Genomic DNA, 21273 nt, shown 5'->3' with positions numbered 1-21273 from the left:
CCCACCAAGAGTTGGGAATTTGACAGTCTTTTGCAAGTTTCGGTTTGTGAAATAAACATCTAAGCCTGCTCACTAAATCCAAACCTTTAGAAAAATTACAGCATGCCAAGGCTAATAGCAGAAAAATTGAGTGTTGTGTCAAGTTGTTTTGTTCGTTTTCTAAGATGCCTAGATTGTTCTAAAACTAATATAGAGTGACTGTTGGAGTAAATTGTATTTAAGCTATAAGAAGCTGACATTTGAAGTGTCCTTTTCTTTTAAATGGAAACAATTTTGATTAAATCTATATTATTCATCATAGAATCTATTATTTCCTAAATGACAACCTAGGTTATCTTCTATAAATCTCTTTTGTAATATTGTTTAATTTCTTATCCCTTTTTTAGTATTCTTCAGTGGACTTAGGTACTCCGATAAACTACCAGTGAGTGTAGAGTTTGTCCTCACTCATCACACAGTTGTAGAGTTCCTGCCATGTGCCCTGTAAGCTACTAGGCACTGTGGAGTATGGAGGAAGCACTGGTGGCTGTGCCTTCCCTCTCTCAGGTGAGGCTGCAGCAGAGAGGGGCAGCAAGGACTCAAGCAAAACCCACAAGGCAGCAGGTTGAGGTTGAAGTGGGCAGGAAGCTATTAAGGTCTAACCAGGTATGGGAGTCAGAGAAGCAGTATACAAAGGGGATGGTCGTTCTGGCAGGGCTGAGACTAAGCCAGCAATTTGCTGGGCTAGAAAGACCATGGTGGTCAGGCAGCACTTGCTTTAGGGTATTCATATCTCACATCTCTAAATCTTAAAGTCTAGTGCAATCTACACAACCTTGGCTGCCTGCAAATATCCATCACTCTCCCACTACTAAGACATGGGAACAAGGATGCTACGAGAAGAAGTTCGTGATAACCTCATGGGGCCACCATGTTGCACTCACGCATCCATACTGCAAGGACCCATCTCCTTCCTGGCTGGATGAAGCAGGCTATCTTACCTCTTCAAGTCATAGCTGGTGAGCTCAGGTTGGAGCCTGAAGACCAGGGCCACACAGTGAGGGGCCCCTCTATGTGTCTCCTAATACAAATAGCTCCAATGATGTATAAAATAAAGTGTATCAGGTTCACTCAAAGTTAGAAGGCTACTTGACTCGCTTATACTACCTGATCTTGGATTTCTATGTCTGTGTGTGTGTCTGCGTGTGTGTGTGTGTAAGTGTGAAGTATTCACAGAGATGGTTGGCAAAATGTCCCACAACCTCAAATCCACCAGAGGATATCGTGGCATGGCTTGGGGAGAACTTTCAGCGAGATTATCAGGCCTTCATTCACTCATCCAATGAATATACAATGAGTTTCTTCCATGTTCCAGGTACTGCCCACAATGGTGAAGACTGTGCAGGGCACTCAGGACACAGCAGTAAATAAGACAGGCACAATCCCTACCCTCCTCTTTCAGACCTTTAACAAATAATTACACAACATATTACTGATGGAGCAGGGGTGTCCTTATCCTCCGCCACAGCTCTCAGGAGGTCTTGAGCTGGTTCATATCAGCTTCCCACCCAAGTTCAGGTGTGCAAGGCTCTTCCACCAGCACTCCTCTAGGTACCCAGGATCCTGCCCCTCTTTCTTTGTGTCCTTAGATATTATGTGTTTGGGGACTGAGCAGATGTGCTTTGACCAGACAGGTGTCATTCTCATTGCGTGGTCAATGGGTGAGGGGCTGGACACTGATGAGCTAAAGTCTTCACCAATCTTCCATGGGAGGAGTAGCTGGTGAGTCCCTGAGTGCAAGCAATGGGAGGTGTCCACTTGAGCAAGGGCAGGACAGTCCATGAGTCCTGATTCAACTACCATGTGGCTCATGGGAGCTCAAACAATGCCTCCATGGTGGTCCTTTGCTAGATACTTTGCTAGGTGCAACTGCATCTTAGTAGGTACACCGAGATCAGCTGCCATGCTCTCCGGGGCTCTCTCCTTCCTCTCTTACCCCGTTCCCTGACCTCTGTGAGGTGGGGGACATTCCTCCTTTCCTTTCTCTTATCTCTCCCAGGAGCACACTCTCTCCTTCTCTGGTTCTTTCAGAGTAGATCCTGATGGCCCATTGACTCAGAGACCCACTCAACCAAAACAAGTTCCTTTTCCTAGAGGACAGAGAGGGCTGCTTGATCTTCAAATTCTCCGAGAAGAGGAGGGAAAGTGTTTGCTGCTGATTGCAGGAGAAGGAAGGGAAAACAAAGACAATTGCTCTTATAGATGAAAAGAGTCCATATATCTATCAGCAGCCACAACAAAAACTGTGACCAGAGCTTCAAAGGGGAGGTTCTGGGAGTTCTGACCACAGATGACAGGGATTGGTCACTGCCAGGGCACAAGGGAGCTGGCTGGCATGGACAGTGATGGGAAGTCAGTCCTGGAATCACAGGCAAGACAGGCTCCTGAGCTGTGGTCCGAGGCCACTGATGGGAGCTTGGTGAAGCTGATGCCCGACAGGCTCTAAAGGCCAACAAGGGCAAGTCTGGAATCAAGCAGTATCTCATCAATTCTGGGGTCCTATAGGTCTGTGCCTCGTGGTACTGTGCCATCTTCAGGTGAGATGGGAACTCTGCTCTGCCCATGCTGTTCTCCCTGCCTGGAATAGACCATGTTTCTTAATTTGCCTGGTGAATTCATCCTTCAATGCCCACATCAGATGAGCCTCCTCCACTGTGTTTCTTGGCTTCGCATATACTCCCTCCTCTTGTTGCCTCTGAACTTTATGCCTTTATTTTTTCGCTAATCATTCTGTTTCCTCTTCTTTCTCCTTGAGTAGACCATGAGCAGCTCAGGAATGGAGTCCTCATCTTTTCTTAGATTTCAATGCAAAGTCTATGACCTTAAGAAACTTTTGATTATAGTAACTGTTTTTTAACATTTCAAGTTATTCTAAATATACTTCATAAAGCTGAAGTTGAATGATGATTTAGAATTGGCAGGGACACTAAGCTAGAAGTATTTCATCAAACTCTCCCCAATTCCAAGAGTGCCCTGTATTTCCCCCATCACAGCACTTACCACCTGTATTATAATTGCCTGTTTACTTCTTTGTGTCCCCCAACAGACTGTGAACATAGGGACCACAGTGATTTCACAAATGTATCCATAGCACAGTGCAGTGGCTGGCGTAGAGTTAGGCACGTGACACACATGTGTTGGATTAAATTTAGAGGTCTCCTAAGTGAGTTGGTAGAATTGATTCCTCAGGGTCTAGTCATTGAAATCTCCTATGTTCACCTTTTCCTTCTTTGAAGCTGATATCAGTATAAAAACAATAATGAGCATAACAACGTGCCAATAATAACCGTAATCATAACAGTTACTATTATTTAGTGTTTCCTCTTTCTAAGCACTGTGCTAGGCTCTTTCTGTGCATTATTTCATTTACTCCTCACAGCAACCACGCAACGTAGTTTTATTATTGTCTACGTGAAGAACGCTCAATCCAAGGCTTACTTCAGCTTCTTGCCCACTGCCACCTAGCAAGTAGGTGTTGGAGGTAGGATCGGAGCCCATATCTGTTGTGAAGAGTGTTCTAGGCAACTACATGGTAAATTTAATAAATAGCTTCAAGAGAAAATAATTACTAGAAGAATTTAAACCATGCTTTTTACTAACATCACTGCACAAATCCCTAATAGATTCAAACCCTTTTTTTGGAGGTTAGTATTCTTTGTTTGATGTTTCCTCACCTGTTGGCGGTGAATTATTTTTTTCTAACTTTTTTTTTTTCCTGGGGAAGATTTGCCCTGAGCTAACATCTGTTGCTAATCTTCCTCTCTTTTTTTTTCTCCCTTCACCAAAGCTCCAGTACACAGTTGAATGTTCTAGTCGTAAGTCCTTCTAGTTCTTCTATGTGAGCCGCTGCCACAGCATGGCTACGGACAAACAAGTGATGTGGTTCTGCTCCTGGAACCAAACCTAGCCGCCAAAGTGGAGCACACCGAACTTTAACCACTAGGCCATCAGGGCTGGCTCTTCCCAACATTTTTTTATGAAAATTTTTAAAGATAGAAAAAAGTTGAAAGAAGTGCACAGTGAACCCTCATCAGTCAGTGGTTTTCCATTTCCTTGGAGAACCCCTATACTCTGCCTTCCATCCCCTAAATCTGCACACCACCCAAAGCCACCCCAGCTCTGAGTAATTCACTGCTGTGCTTATTGTGAGGATAATGTTTAGGATGATGGTTCTCAAACTTTAGTGGGCATCAGAATCACCTGGAGGGTTTGTGAAACACAAACAGAGTTTCTAATTCAGAATTTCCATTTCTAACAAGTTCCCAGGTAATAATGTAACTGGTCTGGGGTCCATACTTTGAGAATCACTGGCTTGGGAAATTTTTCCCTGAAAAACACAAGAAACATTTCTCTCGGGACTCAGTCAAGCAAAGCTGTGCCTCTATGGGTTTCCTTAGCCTATGCTTTTTTTAATCTTATGAACACTGAAAATCATCTAACATATCAGATTCTCTTTGTGGTGGTTGACAGGGAGCTTACAGGCAAATTTCTGGCTATCCTTACAAATGCATTGATGCTATGGCACGCTTTTGTCTAGGAACTTCACTTCTGATCATGTTTTACATTCCTGTCCTTAGTTTCCCTTTGATTTGTCTTCCTGGCCTATTTTTAATTTCTTTTCTTCTCTGTTATTGCATGGCTCTTTGAAATCCACATTAAACATTTTTTGGAACAAAGCAGGTTATGTATATACCACTATCACTAGGAACAACAAAACAACACTTTGATATACCATATCGACTAAACTTTAATAAGAAAGCAGTAAACTTTTATAACAGAAACATTTTTTATAAAAAAAGTTACTTCAGAGTGCCCACCTCACTTAGGATTGGTGAACAGCCATTTTAAATTAGAGATACTACACATCCTCAACTCTTACTGCTGATTCTCTTTCACCTCACACACTGCCATTAAGATCGTTGTAATGTACACAATGCAAGATGGATTAATACTATAAGCTTACTTTTAAACAATCTTCTTTCATAAATAAACTACAGAAAACATGGAAATATATAAACAAATATTACATCAACTGACGTGGGATATATGCATGTGTTTAAAAAGAAACACTTGATATCTTTCTTTAAAAAACATATAGTGAATTGCTTTTAACTTTATTTTAAATACTATATCCTGAAAAAAAGAAAAATCTCTTTTAAAATGACCTGTTTCTGTTGAAATATAGTATTTTAAATTTCAGTGCTGCTACGGAGAACTGTTTCATTGATAGACATAAATAATAAGGACATATTAGAAATATCGAAGAGCCAGGGTTGGAAAGACAGTCACAAGAGAGAGTTTCTCTATTTCAAAAGGGAATAGTCACTATGATGTTTCTTTTTCTTTTGGTTCTCACCATGACAAGAAAAATATGTGGGAACCGTGCCTACCCATGAGGGTTATGTTGCTGCATGAAAGATAACAAAGACAGTTTCTGAAATTAATAGGAAACACTTATAGACAAGATTGTTTCACTACAACAGCTCAAACAAAAATGAAAGAAAGGCCATAGGATCTTTAACTTCTGGTGAAATTTCTGAAAATCACATGTGAGAGAGGATAGAAGTTTTATTCTCCTATTAAGAGATTCAAAGTAATAGGTCTACTCAAGCCTAGAAAACCAAAGCAATAATTGAGAATAATTAAAGATTAGTAAGAAAGGGGGGCATGTTGTACCTAGGAGTTTGTATTTCTTTAAACTTTCCTCTCTTTTTCAATATAGTGATTATTGACTACTAATCTTCTTTGCTTTTATGCACCTAAAAAAGACAAATATATAAAATTCCTTTTGACTAGGTTAGCCATAATAATGGGAAGCTTTGCCACTATCTAGGTGAAGCTTAGGTATTCACAGGTACCAAGATCCTAGGAGCAAACAGCCCCTGGGGAAGTTCTTCTCAAACTTAAATGTACATAAGGATCATCTGGGGAGCCTGTCAAGCTTCAGAACACATGTTAAACTACAGAGGAGTCAGAAGAAAGCTGTGCACTCCTCCCCCAAATCACACATAAACACAATCAAGTCTATCTGCATACGTGATTCAGGGACCTAATTCCAGCTCTAATGGGTATGCTTGAAAACCCTGGAGTATAAAGTGACTAAATATTACAGTGATTTATACAACTACAGAGAAGAAAAAGGTCACTGCAGGATAAGATAGAAATGAATGAATGGAAATGAACTTATAAAGAAGATAGGGTTTGAATTTCAGTTGGCACGGAGTAAGGAAGAAATCAAACCCAGTGGATGGGGGGGTAGAATAATCTGAATCTATAGAGGGAGAGATGAGAATAAGGATAATAAATTTCCCAGCCTGATGCTTCAGTAGAAGACTAGAAGATGATACACTGGATGGGCCATGCGAAGCCAGTTTATGAAGAACCTCAAATGCCAAGCTAAGGACTTTTACTTCATTCATCAGGCCACATTGAACACTTAAAGGTATTTAAAGAGAGAGTGACATGATAAAAAATGGCATAGGCTGAGTTACTTTAATAAAGCCTCTGTTTTAGCATATAAACCTATACTGTGTTTATTATATATCTTAATATGAGATAGGATAAGGCCTTATAAGTCTTCTTTTAAAAATATTTCTTGGTAATTCTTGGACATTTATATTCACTCTTATGTTCTAAACTTGACTACTTTTGTATATAAATTTAGCCCATGAGCTGCAGAGTTTGACTAGGTCATTGTTGTTTGCCTGGCCCCAGGAACACGACTCAGGTCTTCACGTCACTGCTACACAAGCCACCAGGTGGCTTCACAGCCGTTTGAGGCTTCTGGCGTTGTTTTGTAGACGAGCAAGCTGTTATAGCCTGTAAATGTGCTGGGCCGGCACCTTCTCAGTCAGCTGACAGGGCACCACTGGAGCTTTATCGCTCTCTCTCCTTGGAATTCTGGATCTTTCCCCACAAGTTTCACATGTTGTGGATAAACCTGTGAGGCACCTAAATATCCCAGCTTTCCCTGTTCAGAAGTTTGTATAGCTCAGCAACATTGTGCTGGGATTCATAAGAAATTGCGTCCTCCTTTCCTGAGGAAGAATAGAAATTGGTTATATTGTCACTCTTCACCACTGGAGATGTGACTGTATGCTATCTAAACTACTAGTTACTTCTAGAACTACTAGTCCCTCTAAAGCCTGAGTGCATGTGTGTGTTTTAAGCATTTCTCAGCTGTGTCCCAAATGTCCAGAGAAACCTTCCCAGAATCCCATCTAGACAGAAGGATCTCGTATCTCCCTGCTCTCCACCCCACGAGTTCACCGTTTGCTGCTTCCCTTATTTTACCAAGTTACCTTCCTGGCCAAGAGTAGTATTAGAGTCCCATGAATGCTCTGCTGGCCAGTCTGAGCTAAGCTAAGCTAAGCTAAGCTAAGCTGGAGTATTCAGCTTATTCTGTGATCCCTTTAATCAAAACAAAGTTAACAACTGGGGCTTATTCCAAAATCAGCTGTGACTTTAGAGACTTCCCCAAATGGATTTATATAAGTAAAGACCAAAACATTGTCCCCTCAAATGGATCCAGGCTGCTCATCACAAAAGATGGATCGATAGGCTAGTCATATGGATCTAAATCCCAGACATTGCCCATGATGCACCCAAGTTAGTTTGCATAATGCAGGAATGGGGAAGCCTTTGGCTTGGTGGTGGCCCATTTTTAGAGGCAGTGTAATGGTTAGGAGCCAGTCTCTAGAACAGACTCCCCAGGTTCAAATCCACCTCTGCCAATCACAACTGTGCAAATTTGAACAAATTGCCCATCATCTGTTTCAATTGACTCATCTGTAACATGGGATTAAAAATATTCCCTGCCTCTTAGGGCCCTTGTGAAGATCAAATGAGTTACTATGCATAGAATGCTAGAACAGTGCCTGGCATGTAGTAAGAGCTAGAATAGTGCTAGTGAAACAAAGAACTTGGCAGTCCCTGGGCATCACCACGGCCCAGTCTCCTGTCTTCATTAATCTCAGAATCCTAAGGTCCCCAACATTTGCTTTGTCTGGAGGGGTAAGTGGGTGAGTGGGCTGGATTGGCAACAAGTCAGTTCTCCTTTGAATTGCTAGGGCTAGACCACTGCCCACTTTGTTGTTTCTTCCCATTTTCTGAGCATCACAAAATGTAATATTCATGTGTCAAGGGATCCAGGATTGTATTTTAACATTTTACAGCCTCTTTGTAAAGCTACCTTTTCAATTTTAAAGGAGGCAGTTTTATGACTCCCTTTGATAACCACTTAACTATTAAGACCCAAACAAAGAAGAGGAATGGTCAAAGGATATCAGGGACTCCCAGCCAGCTAGAATCCCACTTCTCGAACATTATTCAAATTAGCTGCAGAACTCATAATTCTGTGTTTTCATTTATTGCTGCAGTAAAGTAAATGGTTCTTTTATCCAAATGTTATTTCCTGGCTATTAATTCAGTAGTTATTTTGGATTGTAGCACTCTTCTTTGATATAGGGATATGGTGCCTTATAAATATTTAAAAGTTGAAGACTGACACTTGTAGAAATTGAGTTTGATTTGTTTTGTTAATATCCTATGGCTAGAGTAATTATAGGTTTGGAAGATGTGGTCTCCTTCTCTACTTATCAGAAGCGATGAGGATGTGTCTCTACAACAAGGAAGTTTGGTGACAGAAGGCTCTTTCCAAATCCTTGGCAGACTAGATCTCTGTGCACACCTTCAAAGGACACACACTACTTTTTATTCTTCATAATTTTCTCCAGAAACTGCTCTTGAACCCAGGAATGTGGATGAAAACTATCCATACTTCTCAAAATAGCTGAAAATGGTCATTCCTGAAAGGGCTTGGGACTTTCTCTGCATCTACACGTGCCAGCAAGGGTTTACGACAGGGCTCAGGGTGATCTATGGAGTGGTATGATTTAACGGTGGATCAATCAACCTATTAGGGGAAAAAAGACAAGGTCAATAAGGATGGGTCTTGGTGAACCAGAGGTCATCCTACATTTTTCAACCTAATGTTCTTATTTCCTTTCCATTAACATTTCATAATGAAAAAATGCCTATATTCTTTAATTTTTAAGATAATTAAGTGAATTTAGTGCCTTTGAAGGGTAGAGGATTTATAATGGCATCAGGGAATACACTATTAATAATCTACAAGACAAGGGCCACCTGGAGAGCAGCAGTGTGGTCTCTACTGCCATTTCTGCTCCTTGGCGACAAACTGTAAGAGCGTTAGACCTCTTTCGCCAGTTCAGAACTGAACTTCTCTCCTGAGACCAGAAAGACCTGTGTCTTTTGGGAAAGGCCTTCTACCCTCTTGGGAAGTGGCTTTCCAGCTGTATTTGAGTTTGAATTTGAACGAATTACACCATGCACAGAACATTCTAAGTACATGGCTTCTCTGTATGCAAAGCCCTGGAACATGTGATGGAAGTAGAGAGTTGTTCTGGAGCTTCTCTAAGGGAAAAAAAGATGGCATGTGCCTCTAAGATTGTTACAGCCTAATGAGCGAGGTCAGGATTGACACAAGTGAACACACAAGGGCAGAGAACAAGAAAAAGAGGTCTACATGGTTGCAGCCAGGCCCATGCACATAGAAACAAAGGGACTACAAACCAAGGCTGGCTTACCTCTGAGTTCTCCAAGCTGATCATTTAAGGCAAGTTTAATAAAGATAATTTCAATGATTTTTATGGTAAACACACTCATTTTCTTTTGTTCCTTCCTCAAGCCCCACTAAAACAATAATAAAGGGATTTTTTTTTAAGGCCTAAATTCTCAAAGACAAAGAAATTGGGAGAGGACTTAAATGACAAAATTTTGAAAGCTAGAATACAGATGGATGAATATTAAGTAATTTGGCAAACCTAAGAAAGCCAAAATGAGCTAGCAAAGGGAAAAGTGGAGAGGCAAACAGATTTATACCACAGACCTCTCCCCCCAAATAGCTCAGGAAATGGCTAATGAAATACCTTTGGAAGTGGGGATGAAGGTGGGGCTATAGACAGGAAAATGACAAATCTAAGAAGCAGTTAGATCTCCAGATCCTTTGTCCCAGACCTTCACTCCATGAAGACTGGAGGCCTATCCTCTGAAGAGGGTATAACTGGGGGTCTTTGGGTTAGGGGGACACCATTGGAGAGCTTGAGAGTAGGAGCACGGGCTGAAAGCTGGTGGGTTGAATGAAGAGTTATAGACCAGTGCTGAGGATCCTCCTCCAACCCCCTTCCTAAGTACGCTGCACCCAAAAGATTCTTCTCTGGGGACTCTGAGTAGCTAAAGAGCAAAGACCTAAAGATACTGACATTTGGTGGCTTCCTCAAGGAAACAGCTCAGTCAGCTTCCCCTACAGAGAAGCCCCCAGAAGCTCTCATAGAAGCTTTAGAGCCCCACTTTTAAACAGGAGCTGAAAACCAAAGATCACCACACATCTAGGGAAAATTTCTAATCCTCTAAAGCCTCTAAAATATTTAAGTTATTTATTGAAAGACAAGCTGATTAAGAAAGAGACGAAACCATCAGTGGATGAAGGGATAAAGAAAATATGGTATACACATACAATGGAATATTATTCAGCCTTAAAAAAGAGGGAAATACTGGGGCCAGCCCAGTGGCGTAGCAGTTAAGTGCACGTGCTCTGCTTCGGCGGCCCGAGGGTTCGCAGGTTTGGATCCTGGGCATACACCAACGCACCGCTTGTCAAGCCATGCTGTGCCGGTGTCCCATATAAAAAGTAGAGAAAGATGGGCACAGATGTTAGCCCAAGGGCAATCTTCCTCAGGCAAAAAGAGGAGGATTGGCATTGGATGTTAGCTCAGGGGTGATCTTCCTCAAAAAATAAAGGGAGGGGGGAATACTGTCATATGGTACAACATGAACAACATTGCTTGAAGATTTTAAGCTAAGTGGGATAAGCCAATCACAAAAAGACAAATACTGTATGATTCCACTTATATGACGTATCTATGTTGTCAAACTCATAGAAACAGAAGGGAGAATGGTGGTTTCCAGGGCCTAGGGGGAGGGGGAAAGGGGAGTTGCTCATTGAATATAGGGTTTCAGTTAGGCAAAATGAAAAAGTTCTAGATATCTATTGAATAACAATGTGCAAATAGTTAACAATACTGTGCTGTATTTATATATTTAATCATGTCCTTTCATGTTGTGGAAGATAACTACTGTTTGGATTTTAGCCCAGAAATGTAAACTCCCATAGAGGAACATGGAGTTGGGAAAGAAGGATTGATTTTATGGTTTCTAGAATGCTTAGAGTGACCAGAGTTGGATTTCATTGCTCAGCCACAGGAGTCCCAGGGTATAGATTACTCTCTGGGAATGTACACCCAGTGAATAGACTAGAAATATGAATGCAGAATGTCCCTGATAACTGAAAACATAGAAAAGATTTCCTTTACCAAGAGTGGCCCAAAGGGCATGGTAAACCCAATGAAATCAGTATAAATAAAAATGATTCCCAAAGGTTTTTTCTTCCTTTTAAGTTTGTGTAGGGCAACTGACTGACAGCTGCCTAACATGAGTGTTTTGAAACCCTGAATATATATGACCAGTACTGTAATTAAGTTGTGATGTTTATATAGAATGAAGCTAAACGATATTGCAAATTTATCCCTTCAATGAAACATATGCTTACGCTAACCCTCCAAACATCTCTATTTTATTAAGAAAACTATTTTGCACCAGAGATGTGCTGTCTGATTTTTTCCATCCTTCTGAATATACAGAACATGTGTGTAACAAAGAGCACGTGCACAGCTACAGGATACAAGGATAAAAGAATCAAGGCAAAGTGGTGTATTCCCATGTCCTTCTCCTGAATAGCAGCAATTAAAATTCACAGCTGCTGGCTGCCCAGATGTTTCTTGCATTTAGTGCTCTGTAATACACATCAGAATATATTGTATGACTGCAGTTTCAGTAAACTAGACAGCTTTGTATTCTAAATTCTGCAGACGAGATCCAGGGTGTATATTTTTTCTTCAGATTAGCTTCCCTCCCCCTCCCCCCTTCATTTGCTTGGGGCATTTGCAGTTCAGAAACAAAAGACATTTCCAGCTCAGAGTTTAGCTGTATCAGAGTGTAAGTGCAGGTCAAGTCTGATTTATGTGGCACATCTGATAAGCAAGAGAGGAGGGCAAGATGAGGGGTTTGGAAAAGCTGGTGAACTTGGCCTGACTTATGTCTTCTGCTTTTGTAGGCAGCCACCATCCCTCTGGTGTCAGAACTCGCCATCGATGACATACATTTTGATGACTTTTCTCTTGACGTTGACGCCATGATCACGGCTGCTCTTCGGATGTTCATGGAGCTAGGGATGGTACAGAAATTTAAAATCGACTATGAGGTAAGATGTTCTGTGTTGGGTGATCCCAGGAGTGCACCTGGGACAATGTGGTAGCCACTCTGAGCCTCAGGTCTCCCACATATAAATTGGGGATGATAATACTTTCCCTGCACACCTCATGGGATTACCATGAGAATCACAGGAGATGTTTGTGCAAGGACTTTGATCCTTGAGGGTTACTCAGACAGAAGGCATCGTTTTGATAATGGTCCCCTGGAGACACATACAACTGCCTGACATAGCCTTTCCCTTTCCCATTTCAGACACTGTGTAGGTGGCTTTTGACAGTGAGGAAAAATTATCGAATGGTTCTGTACCACAACTGGAGACACGCCTTCAACGTGTGCCAACTGATGTTTGCGATGTTAACTGTAAGTGTGTTCAGTGATGGTGGAAGTTCGTCTGTCATTCGTGTGGACCTACAGGCCTTCTCCTCGTTTCCATTTCTCTGACAAGTTGCCATGTGATTTATTTTACATTGGCACTTACCTGCCCTGGTTATGGGAGTATATATTTCGCAACAATTTCTGAGCTTTAAAGCTGTAAAATCACTGACACCTTGAAGCAGGTGTAGTCTTGGAATGATTGCTTCAGCCTCTTTTCAATGTTTTACCTTGAGAAACTGGGTCTTTTTACAAAAGAAATGCTTAGATTTTCAAAGTAATCTTTTCGCAGAGAATATGGGGATGAGTAACAGAACAAAGAGATTACTGGATAAGACTCTCTAGGTTGGTAGAAAGCCAAAGTAGGAATGTATGAACACTACCTACAGGGACACGGAAATCCTGAGAGTATGTGCATCTGGGAGTATGCCCAGGGAGGCCAAGGGAAGGAAGGAGTAGGCGTGAACACTCTCAGGGTTTATGGGCACACTAGGCTTAAAATATTTGCTCTAGGGGCTGTCACCCAGTGAGGGTGGCCATATGGCAAAGAATGAAACAAAATCCTCTATTCATCTCCATTTTGCTGGCAAGAAATAAGGTTTGTTCTGGCCTTATTTCCACTTACACTGTTAAGCTATCATCAAGTAAAATGTTTTCTGGCTTAAATATATTGGTTACTTTGGCCTCGTGATTATATATACATACATATATGTGTGTGTGTGTGTATAAACATATTTACCATACAAAAAAAGAGAACACAAGCTTTGGATGCTCATGACATAAATTTAAATACCTTACATATTTACACCCAGACTAAAATTTAAACCCAAAATAGGGAACTCCAAAGGACATAAATTTTCCTTTGGTCCAAATGAACGAAGACTGTTCTACCCCTTCCTCATGAAATGCTCTGCCCCGTTCTCTGCCTATTAAAATTTTACTCATCCTTTAAGGCATTGATCTACTGCCAGTTTTTTGACCAAGTCTTCCCCTTTCTCCCCAGGCATCAATAATTACTTCTTTCTCTGTACCATGTCTAGTACAACATGTCTTTCTTTCTGTTGTGTATTTTAAGTAACAGATCTCTCATTCTCCTGTAGAGTAAGCTGCTAGAGGCTGAAGAGATAATTTCTTATTCTTTCAATAATATCCACTTATTTGCTCAACATCTATTTATTGAGGGCCTCACCAGCACCTTGCACTCTATCACGCACTTGGCAAGTTTTCAACAAATGCATGTTGGATTGACTAGAACTCAAATGTGTATATAGCATAAGAAGATAGGACCAAAATTTCTTTATTTTTATACTCAAGGACTTGTTTTTTTGGGTCCTCAACTGCTTAAGCAGCCAGAAGATTGGCCTGGAAAAACTGGAGTGGCCCCGTCCTCCTGTAACATACAGTTAGCCAGTCAATATGTCACTATGTCACTATGAGGCTTAGTTGTTCAAGTGCCAACGTTGCTTGAAAAAAATAATCACTTTAATTTTGCTTTTCCATCAGACCTCAGTAGACGAGGAATAATTTTCTGTGTGTAGAATTCATGTGTCTGGCTCACAGAGGACATTCAGTAAAGAAATTTTAACCTATTATTTTGGAGAAGCTATGGATTTGTGGTGAATTTCTAAAATAAGTAAGTAGGGACCTTGTTCAACGAAGGAGAAAGGAGTCACCATGACATTGTGAGTTAGACGTCAAAGATAGAAACAGACTTTTATGGCAAGCCTTAAAATAGTTGGGATGGAGGAAGCTGGCAAGAGCGGCAGCGTCAGAGTGGACACAAGAGTAAAAGGAAATACCTACCCAGTTTTCTTCAGTAAATGTTTCCGTAATACAAATAATCTTGATCTGTTTCAAGAAATGGAAGAAAGCAGAGCTCTCAAACTATGTCACCACAATGGCGGTACTCATATTGCCAGAATATTTCATGGGTATGGTTGTTTTTGCAAGTCTGCTCAGCAACCTTGAAGAGTATCACTGTTTGAGATGGTTTGGGCTTTGTTTTTGTATTAATGCTATCTCAAAAAGAGGAGAATTTGCGGTTAAAGTTCTCTTGGTGGGGGACGGGATTGCAAAATGAAAACATGACTTTGGAAAGAATACACTGGTGAATGTTATTTTTTTCTCCCTCACATTGAATTGAGTAGCCACATCTGGAAAAGATATTATTTTTGGCTCATTAAATTTTGCTGAACTTGACTAAAGGTTACAATAGGTTGAAAATGTCAGCCTTTGTTTGTGCCTAACACAAGCAGTCTCTTCTCCAACTTGACCAGGGGCAATCTGGTTAGTCAGAATTTTTTAATTAAGAAAATAATTATAGAGATAAAAATTATTTCATCAGTGAAGATAAAAATTAATTTAATTCACTTATCAGTTCTAGTTTCTGGGCTACCTCAGCCTATGGCAAAATGATAATCTACTTATCTCCTGGAATGGGCACTAATGCTTCAAGCACTCCTGAAGACATTAAGGTCTTTCACTGTTTTGTTCTCATCAGTAATTCTATTTCCATTCTAGTGATCTCATATTCCATTTCCATGTGTTGAGTTAGAACCAAAATTCTCTATTAATTTGAAAAAAAGAAAAAAAATCACCACACACCAACTGCTGGATTCAGCCTGAGTCACAAAGCCAAGAAAGCATGGCGCATTTGCACTGAATTTTCCTCTAGATGGCGCTCCAAGGCAAAGTTTGCCAGCCAGTTGCCTGGAAAGAGGGGGGGGAAACCTGCCAACCTTCCCTGAAAGTGTTTCTTTTCTTCTAAGACAGGAGATACTGAGGCACACACTTCATGCTTTTTTATTGAAAGAGACACCAACAAAGTCAGTGTGTCCAAAAAGAGCCCCTCTTCTCAGACTTGTATTATGCCTGCCTCCTTGCTCACCGAGCTGTTAGCGTGAATGATACAGCGCTCTCCGTGTGAGCTTACTTCTGTGGGTGTGTATTTTTCTGAGACCATTGTCTTCGGGAATGGGAAGATGCATAGTTGTGTGTCATTGCTGAGCAAATTATGAAGCCATGTGCAACAGGACAAGCAAATTATAAATATATGCACTAGCTTCCTAACCTTTAACCCTAAAATCATTTCAAACACGGAAAATAAATTTATTTACGGAGAATTGTGTTTTGCAAATGTATTCAACCTCGTGTCTAGGTAACAAAACAGTTTTGTTCCTTTAGAAATTAACAAAAAAAACCTAACTGCTTTGTAGGATAGGCAATTTGATATAAAATGGTGGAAATTTAGTTCACTGGGAACCCTGTTAATGACTTACTCATCTGTTCCACGGCTCCGGCCTGAAATTCCAGTTTTTTAAATGAAGCCTTCAGTATTATTCTTAGCTTCTAAAAGGATATTTAGGTAGTTAAAATTTACCAAATATTTTTAATTCCTCAGATAAATACAATATGTAATGCTAATTACTATTTGTGGTAAAACAGGGAATAAAAACCTGCAGATCAAGAATAGTTATACAAAGTCTTTTTATTTATGGAAGCTTGTAGAATAAATATTCCATCAAGCATGTACATAATGAAAGATGATAAGCACATTTCTTATATTCACAGTGTAGACCAGATAAAGGAAACGACTATGCTTTTGTTTGTATTCTCTAAAATAAAAGGCACGTAGTGGTGCCAAGGTTGCAGAGACATTTTTCGGTTTTATAAATGATGTATGAGCTCTGACAGATTTTCCAGGGGGGAAAAAAAAAGGTTTCCTTAAGAGTCAGTATTCTTTACTATCCCATAAATGTACTCATTAGCACTTTGGGCCATGCCCTGCATCCTGTAGGGCTCAATAAAGATTCATTGAATGAGTGGATTTAGTTTAGAGTATTATTATTCAGGGAACCATGTTGCTCGGGCTCCAGTTTTTCAAAAAACTATAAAATGATGAACAACTATCACTGCTAGAAATCTTGTTTTTTCTTCGTATCACACTAAGGTTCAGCTAGGGTTCATATAGAATATTATGATCTTGCAGAATTCACTGGATATGAAAAGAGAAGAGCACATTAAAATTTATGGTGGCGGCGGCGGATGGCGCTGGTGGGGAATTGCAGTTAAACACTAATAATACCCAAGTATCGCAGCAAACACACCGACACCCCTGACATTTACGGGGGCTTCTTAAATCTCAAATGTGGAGGGAGCATGTTTAAGTCCATATTTGTGTTGTCAACAAGGTTATTTTCAGAGATAAGCCAAGTCGTTTTATTGATAATTCAAACTAGAGAGCAGAAGGGACGTTTAAGGAGAAAAATTCGTCGTATTCACCAGCTTGAGGATAATACGCTGTCCGCTGTCTGCTGTTTTCAGGGAAGTCTTTGATTTTTGAGGTAGAAAATTCTGGAAGATCTTAGAAGCACAATTAGAATTCACCCCTCCTCCAAGAAGGACGGAACCAACTGAATTTTTAAATAAAATATTTGTGTTCAATAACCAGAATCCTAATCTCAACAGAAATCTAATTTCTTTGTAGATTGTAACATTGGAAGATACAAACAGAGCTACGTGTTTTATTCTGTGACTATAATAAAGTAACAATCATATTTGTAATCATCAAATATTTTTACATTACATTTTTTTCAATGTAAGTAGTAACTAGTTATATTCACTTTAAAATAAATGGCAGCATTATCATAATAATACAGTAAAATCTGCGTGTTAGAAAAACCAATTCTTTAATCTTCACGTAGGTATATTTTGATTTCCAGTGTAACTTCAAAGATGGCAAATTTTTAATTTAGAAAAGGAGTGATTTTTAACGTTTTTGCGGAATATCAGCACTGGGCACTATAAATTAACTATGAAGCTAATCAATTTGAATACTGTGTTTAGATTACATTTAAGACTCCTGCCTTTTAATCATTGGAGAAGGGTTCTATTTTTATTCTCTCTGGCCACATCTCAGAGCCCCAATTAGACACTCCAGGCTTCTAGCTGACGTTCCCTTTATCCACATTTATTTTATAAAAGGAAAAAGGCAAAACCACACATAATTAAGAACCTGGTGTGCTAATAACCAAACATACAATTGGGCAGAAGGATAATCCAATCCATTTCCTCACACAGGAGAGTAACCTCCATAACTCACTTTAAGCGCTGCCATTCATGAGTTATGGGTCGTTCCTTTTCTAGTGAAAATAAATTCTCCCGCACCATCAGCCAGAGCTGGGTATTTTCTTGGGACATGTAAATTGTAAAAGTGTATGAACATAATCATGTCCGGCATTTCAGGCAAAGTATAAGCTCTTGCTCACAGATACAGACTTGTAGGGAAATGCATGTGGTTTCAGGGCTGGGGCTGCCCAGTTACAATATAGGATTTTTTATTAAAGTGAATTTATTCTTGAGATTTTTACGGTGTTGGTAAACTGCTTAATCTGTCGCTTTGTGTTTTATGACGCCAGCCGAATCCTCCAGGTCAGGGAGACCCAGCGGCAGAGCCACGGTCGTTTATCACAGCCTCCATTTTCCACGGTTTATGACTTAGTAGTGGCACTTTCTTGGGGCTGAAACTTGGCATCTAAGGGTGTCAAGTTGGGAGCTTTAAAACGTTTTAATTTTTCATGAGTCTCATTTTTAATTTTGCCTTAATGATGACTAATAAAAATTTGGGTAAGTTTTGAAGAGGCTTCATATTCTTGAAATTCATCAACCTGGACTCTCATGGCCCTTGGGGAGGGCTGTCTCTGCACAATTAGTGCTCACCAAGTGATCTGCTTCATTTTCCGTGCTCACAAACCACGTTATATTCAATTCACGAGTAATTTATCATAAAATATAAATGATATTTCTAAACGTGCTATCTTTGTCCTCAAAAAAATCACAAAACACATATATCCTTAGTGTTGAAAGCTAAGTCCTTAAGAATCTAATATGCTTTTTCTCTTGTTTCTTTTTGAAATACAGTGTGTATGCTACATACGTACAGCTATGTTTATTACATTATCTAAATTGAAGTAGAAACCTCAATTCCTTTCAAGTCTTATTAAGATATTTATTCTGAAATTTCTCTTATACCATTTGTATATCTTTTTGCACATTTTATCAAAATATGAGAGCAGAGATATATCGACCTATTTTTATTTGACCACATCAGGACTTCTTGAGAATGAAATAAAGAGTATTGACAGATGCCAGACGTTTGCTTTGAAATACTCTAGCAAACAAACAGACAAAACAGTGCATGTGAAGAACAGATGAAACAAGACTGGCAAACCATGGATTCCTGTTGAAGTTAGGTAATGAATACATGGATGTTCATTAATAGTATTCTATTTTTTATATGTTTTTAACTTTCCAAAATAAATAACTTTTTAAAATTATGACAACAGGTAGGTTAAAAATTAAGTCATAGAAGTGGTTAAGAAATAACTAAATAAAACTGATTAAAATCAATCCAATTTTTTTAAATTCATGCAGCAAACATTTACTCAACATATTTAATTGTCCTAGACAGACATTTAAATTTTGCTGCCTTGCCATTCTGAGACTTACATAGGCAAGAATTTGCAGTATTATCTGAGGTTGAGAGAGAGGTATGTTCAAAACATGACTTAGATTTTACTATTTGATAGTAAGTGCCTTTAGAAGCTTATGGTTGTAAAAGAAAGTATTTAAGTATAGATTATACAATCTTCCCAACTCTGAGCTTGGTAAGGAAAGGATCATTGTAGACTGAAATCAGTACTTAATTAATGCCAAATCAATATTTGACTACGTTCATCTTGAGAAGAAAGAGAAGCAAATTTGATCAAAACTGCCCCACTCCTGGGGACAGTTAGACAGTCTACAGCTGCCTTATGTTCACTGCATGCTTTGGTGAGGGAGACATGGAAACATGGTGCTGGGTGTAGTCCCCTAACAGCTGGAAAGGTTCTGGTCTCTGGACCTCAAAATGGGACTGAAGTGCCTCTTTTTCAGCCTTGCAGACCCAAATACTGGCAGACAAACAATACTGTAATCACCAAAGGGGTATGACTGTTAACTCTAGATGCTGCGGTTTGTCCAGTAGGTTTTTCCTCTGATAGAGGATTGTGGTTGTGAGTACCTGTTCTCCGCCTTGTGCTTTCATCACACATTATCTCTGGTTGGCAAAGATAGGATCCTTTTTTAAAAAGAAGATAGGATATGGTATCAAATAGTAAACATTTATTTGTAAGCACTCCCAACAATTGACATTTGCTTCCAACTCAAAGCCTGAGAAAATCCTCTGCCTAAAATCATTGCTTTGGAGCATATTGAATAGGTTGATACTCATCAGGATTTACATGTTAAGAGGTGGCCATTCTATCCAGAGGCAAACAAAATAGAGTCCCCAGAAGAAGCAAGCGGGGTTGCTGCAAATGCCTGGGGAGCCCCAACATGTGCTTAACAATTCTCTCACCACTCTGATCCACTCACAATCAGATACGTGCTGAATTGGGAGGGTGATTGAAGTCACCCTTCTCCTAGAACCTTCAGTCCTTGCTAGGAGATCTAAGTTTCGCAGACAGACACTTCATGTGAAGGATGGCCTAGCAAAGCTGAGGCAGCCATCAGCACTGCAATTTGGAGCATTTTTTAGAAGACTTGAGCACCTTGTATGTGGCATTTACAATGGAATTCTCCAAGAGCATTCTTTGGCTAAAGTAAATTTGATTTTAATAATGTACTAAATAAAGGCCCCAGACAGTGACCCTGCAACACTGCATACCAGAAATTAAGAAATACCAGAAATTAAATGCTTCTTCTATGAATGCTGCCTTCCAGGCCCAAGCTCACACTACTTCCCAGTTAAAGTCACCTATAGATCAGTTAAGACATGATGACACAGATTAAGGAAATGGTGTGCAGACTTTTCTAGAGGAGGCACTTCCTTGAGAAACCAGATTCTTTAAAACTCTTTGGAATAGTCTAAGCAGTCTTCTTTGCTCTTCTTATCCAGAAGAAAGACCAAGATGAAGGGGAGAATCAAGGCTACAAAAACCCATCATGCCCTCCCTCAACCTTAGCCAGTCCACTGAGGGCTCTGCTGTAGTGCCTGGCTGTCAGCATCCATGGAGGAGCATTCAGAGCCAAGAACCTTCTTCGGTTTGGGATTTCTAGGACTATTAGGAATTTCCAGTACATCGCTGGATTCCCTCCCTCTTGGTCTGCCATATGCCAGATCTCAGAATCAACAGGATGAACTCAGGAAATCCCTCATTATTTGGTACCTACAATAGCCGAGTTCAAAAAGAAATGTGAAGGCAGGATTTCTGGCATCACTTCCTCCGATTCCCATGCCAGAGCTGTGTACATGACCAGAGACATGCGGTCCACGCTGTGCCTTCTCCAGAAACAAAGCAGGAGCAGCTAGCCATTTTCACCATTACTTTCTTCCACAAGTTGCAACCAATGTTTTGATGTTTTCTCACTAGAAAAGGGCACTCCATGGCACTGTTTTTTTGGCGCGAGGCATAATCAGACTATACATGCAACAAGGGCCAGGCACGCTTGTCTTCCTCAGTGCTCTGTCCA

At 40.1% G+C, this 21273-nt stretch overlaps 1 protein-coding gene across 1 annotated transcript in view; it reads left to right on the top strand.

Moving 5' to 3' along the window:
- PDE11A (phosphodiesterase 11A) overlaps positions 1–21273 on the top strand; it is a 255806-nt gene that overhangs the window by 149416 nt on the left and 85117 nt on the right. Inside the window, exons 9-10 of the mRNA XM_004426667.3 lie at positions 12233–12379; positions 12643–12750. Coding sequence (XP_004426724.2) covers positions 12233–12379; positions 12643–12750 — 255 coding nt within the window. The remainder of the gene's footprint in view (positions 1–12232; positions 12380–12642; positions 12751–21273) is intronic.

Source organism: Ceratotherium simum, chromosome 9, assembly GCF_057802395.1.
Source record: "Ceratotherium simum simum isolate JZ-2026a chromosome 9, ASM5780239v1, whole genome shotgun sequence".
Taxonomy (NCBI): Eukaryota; Metazoa; Chordata; class Mammalia; order Perissodactyla; family Rhinocerotidae; genus Ceratotherium; species Ceratotherium simum.
This window is presented reverse-complemented; position numbering and strand designations above follow the sequence as displayed.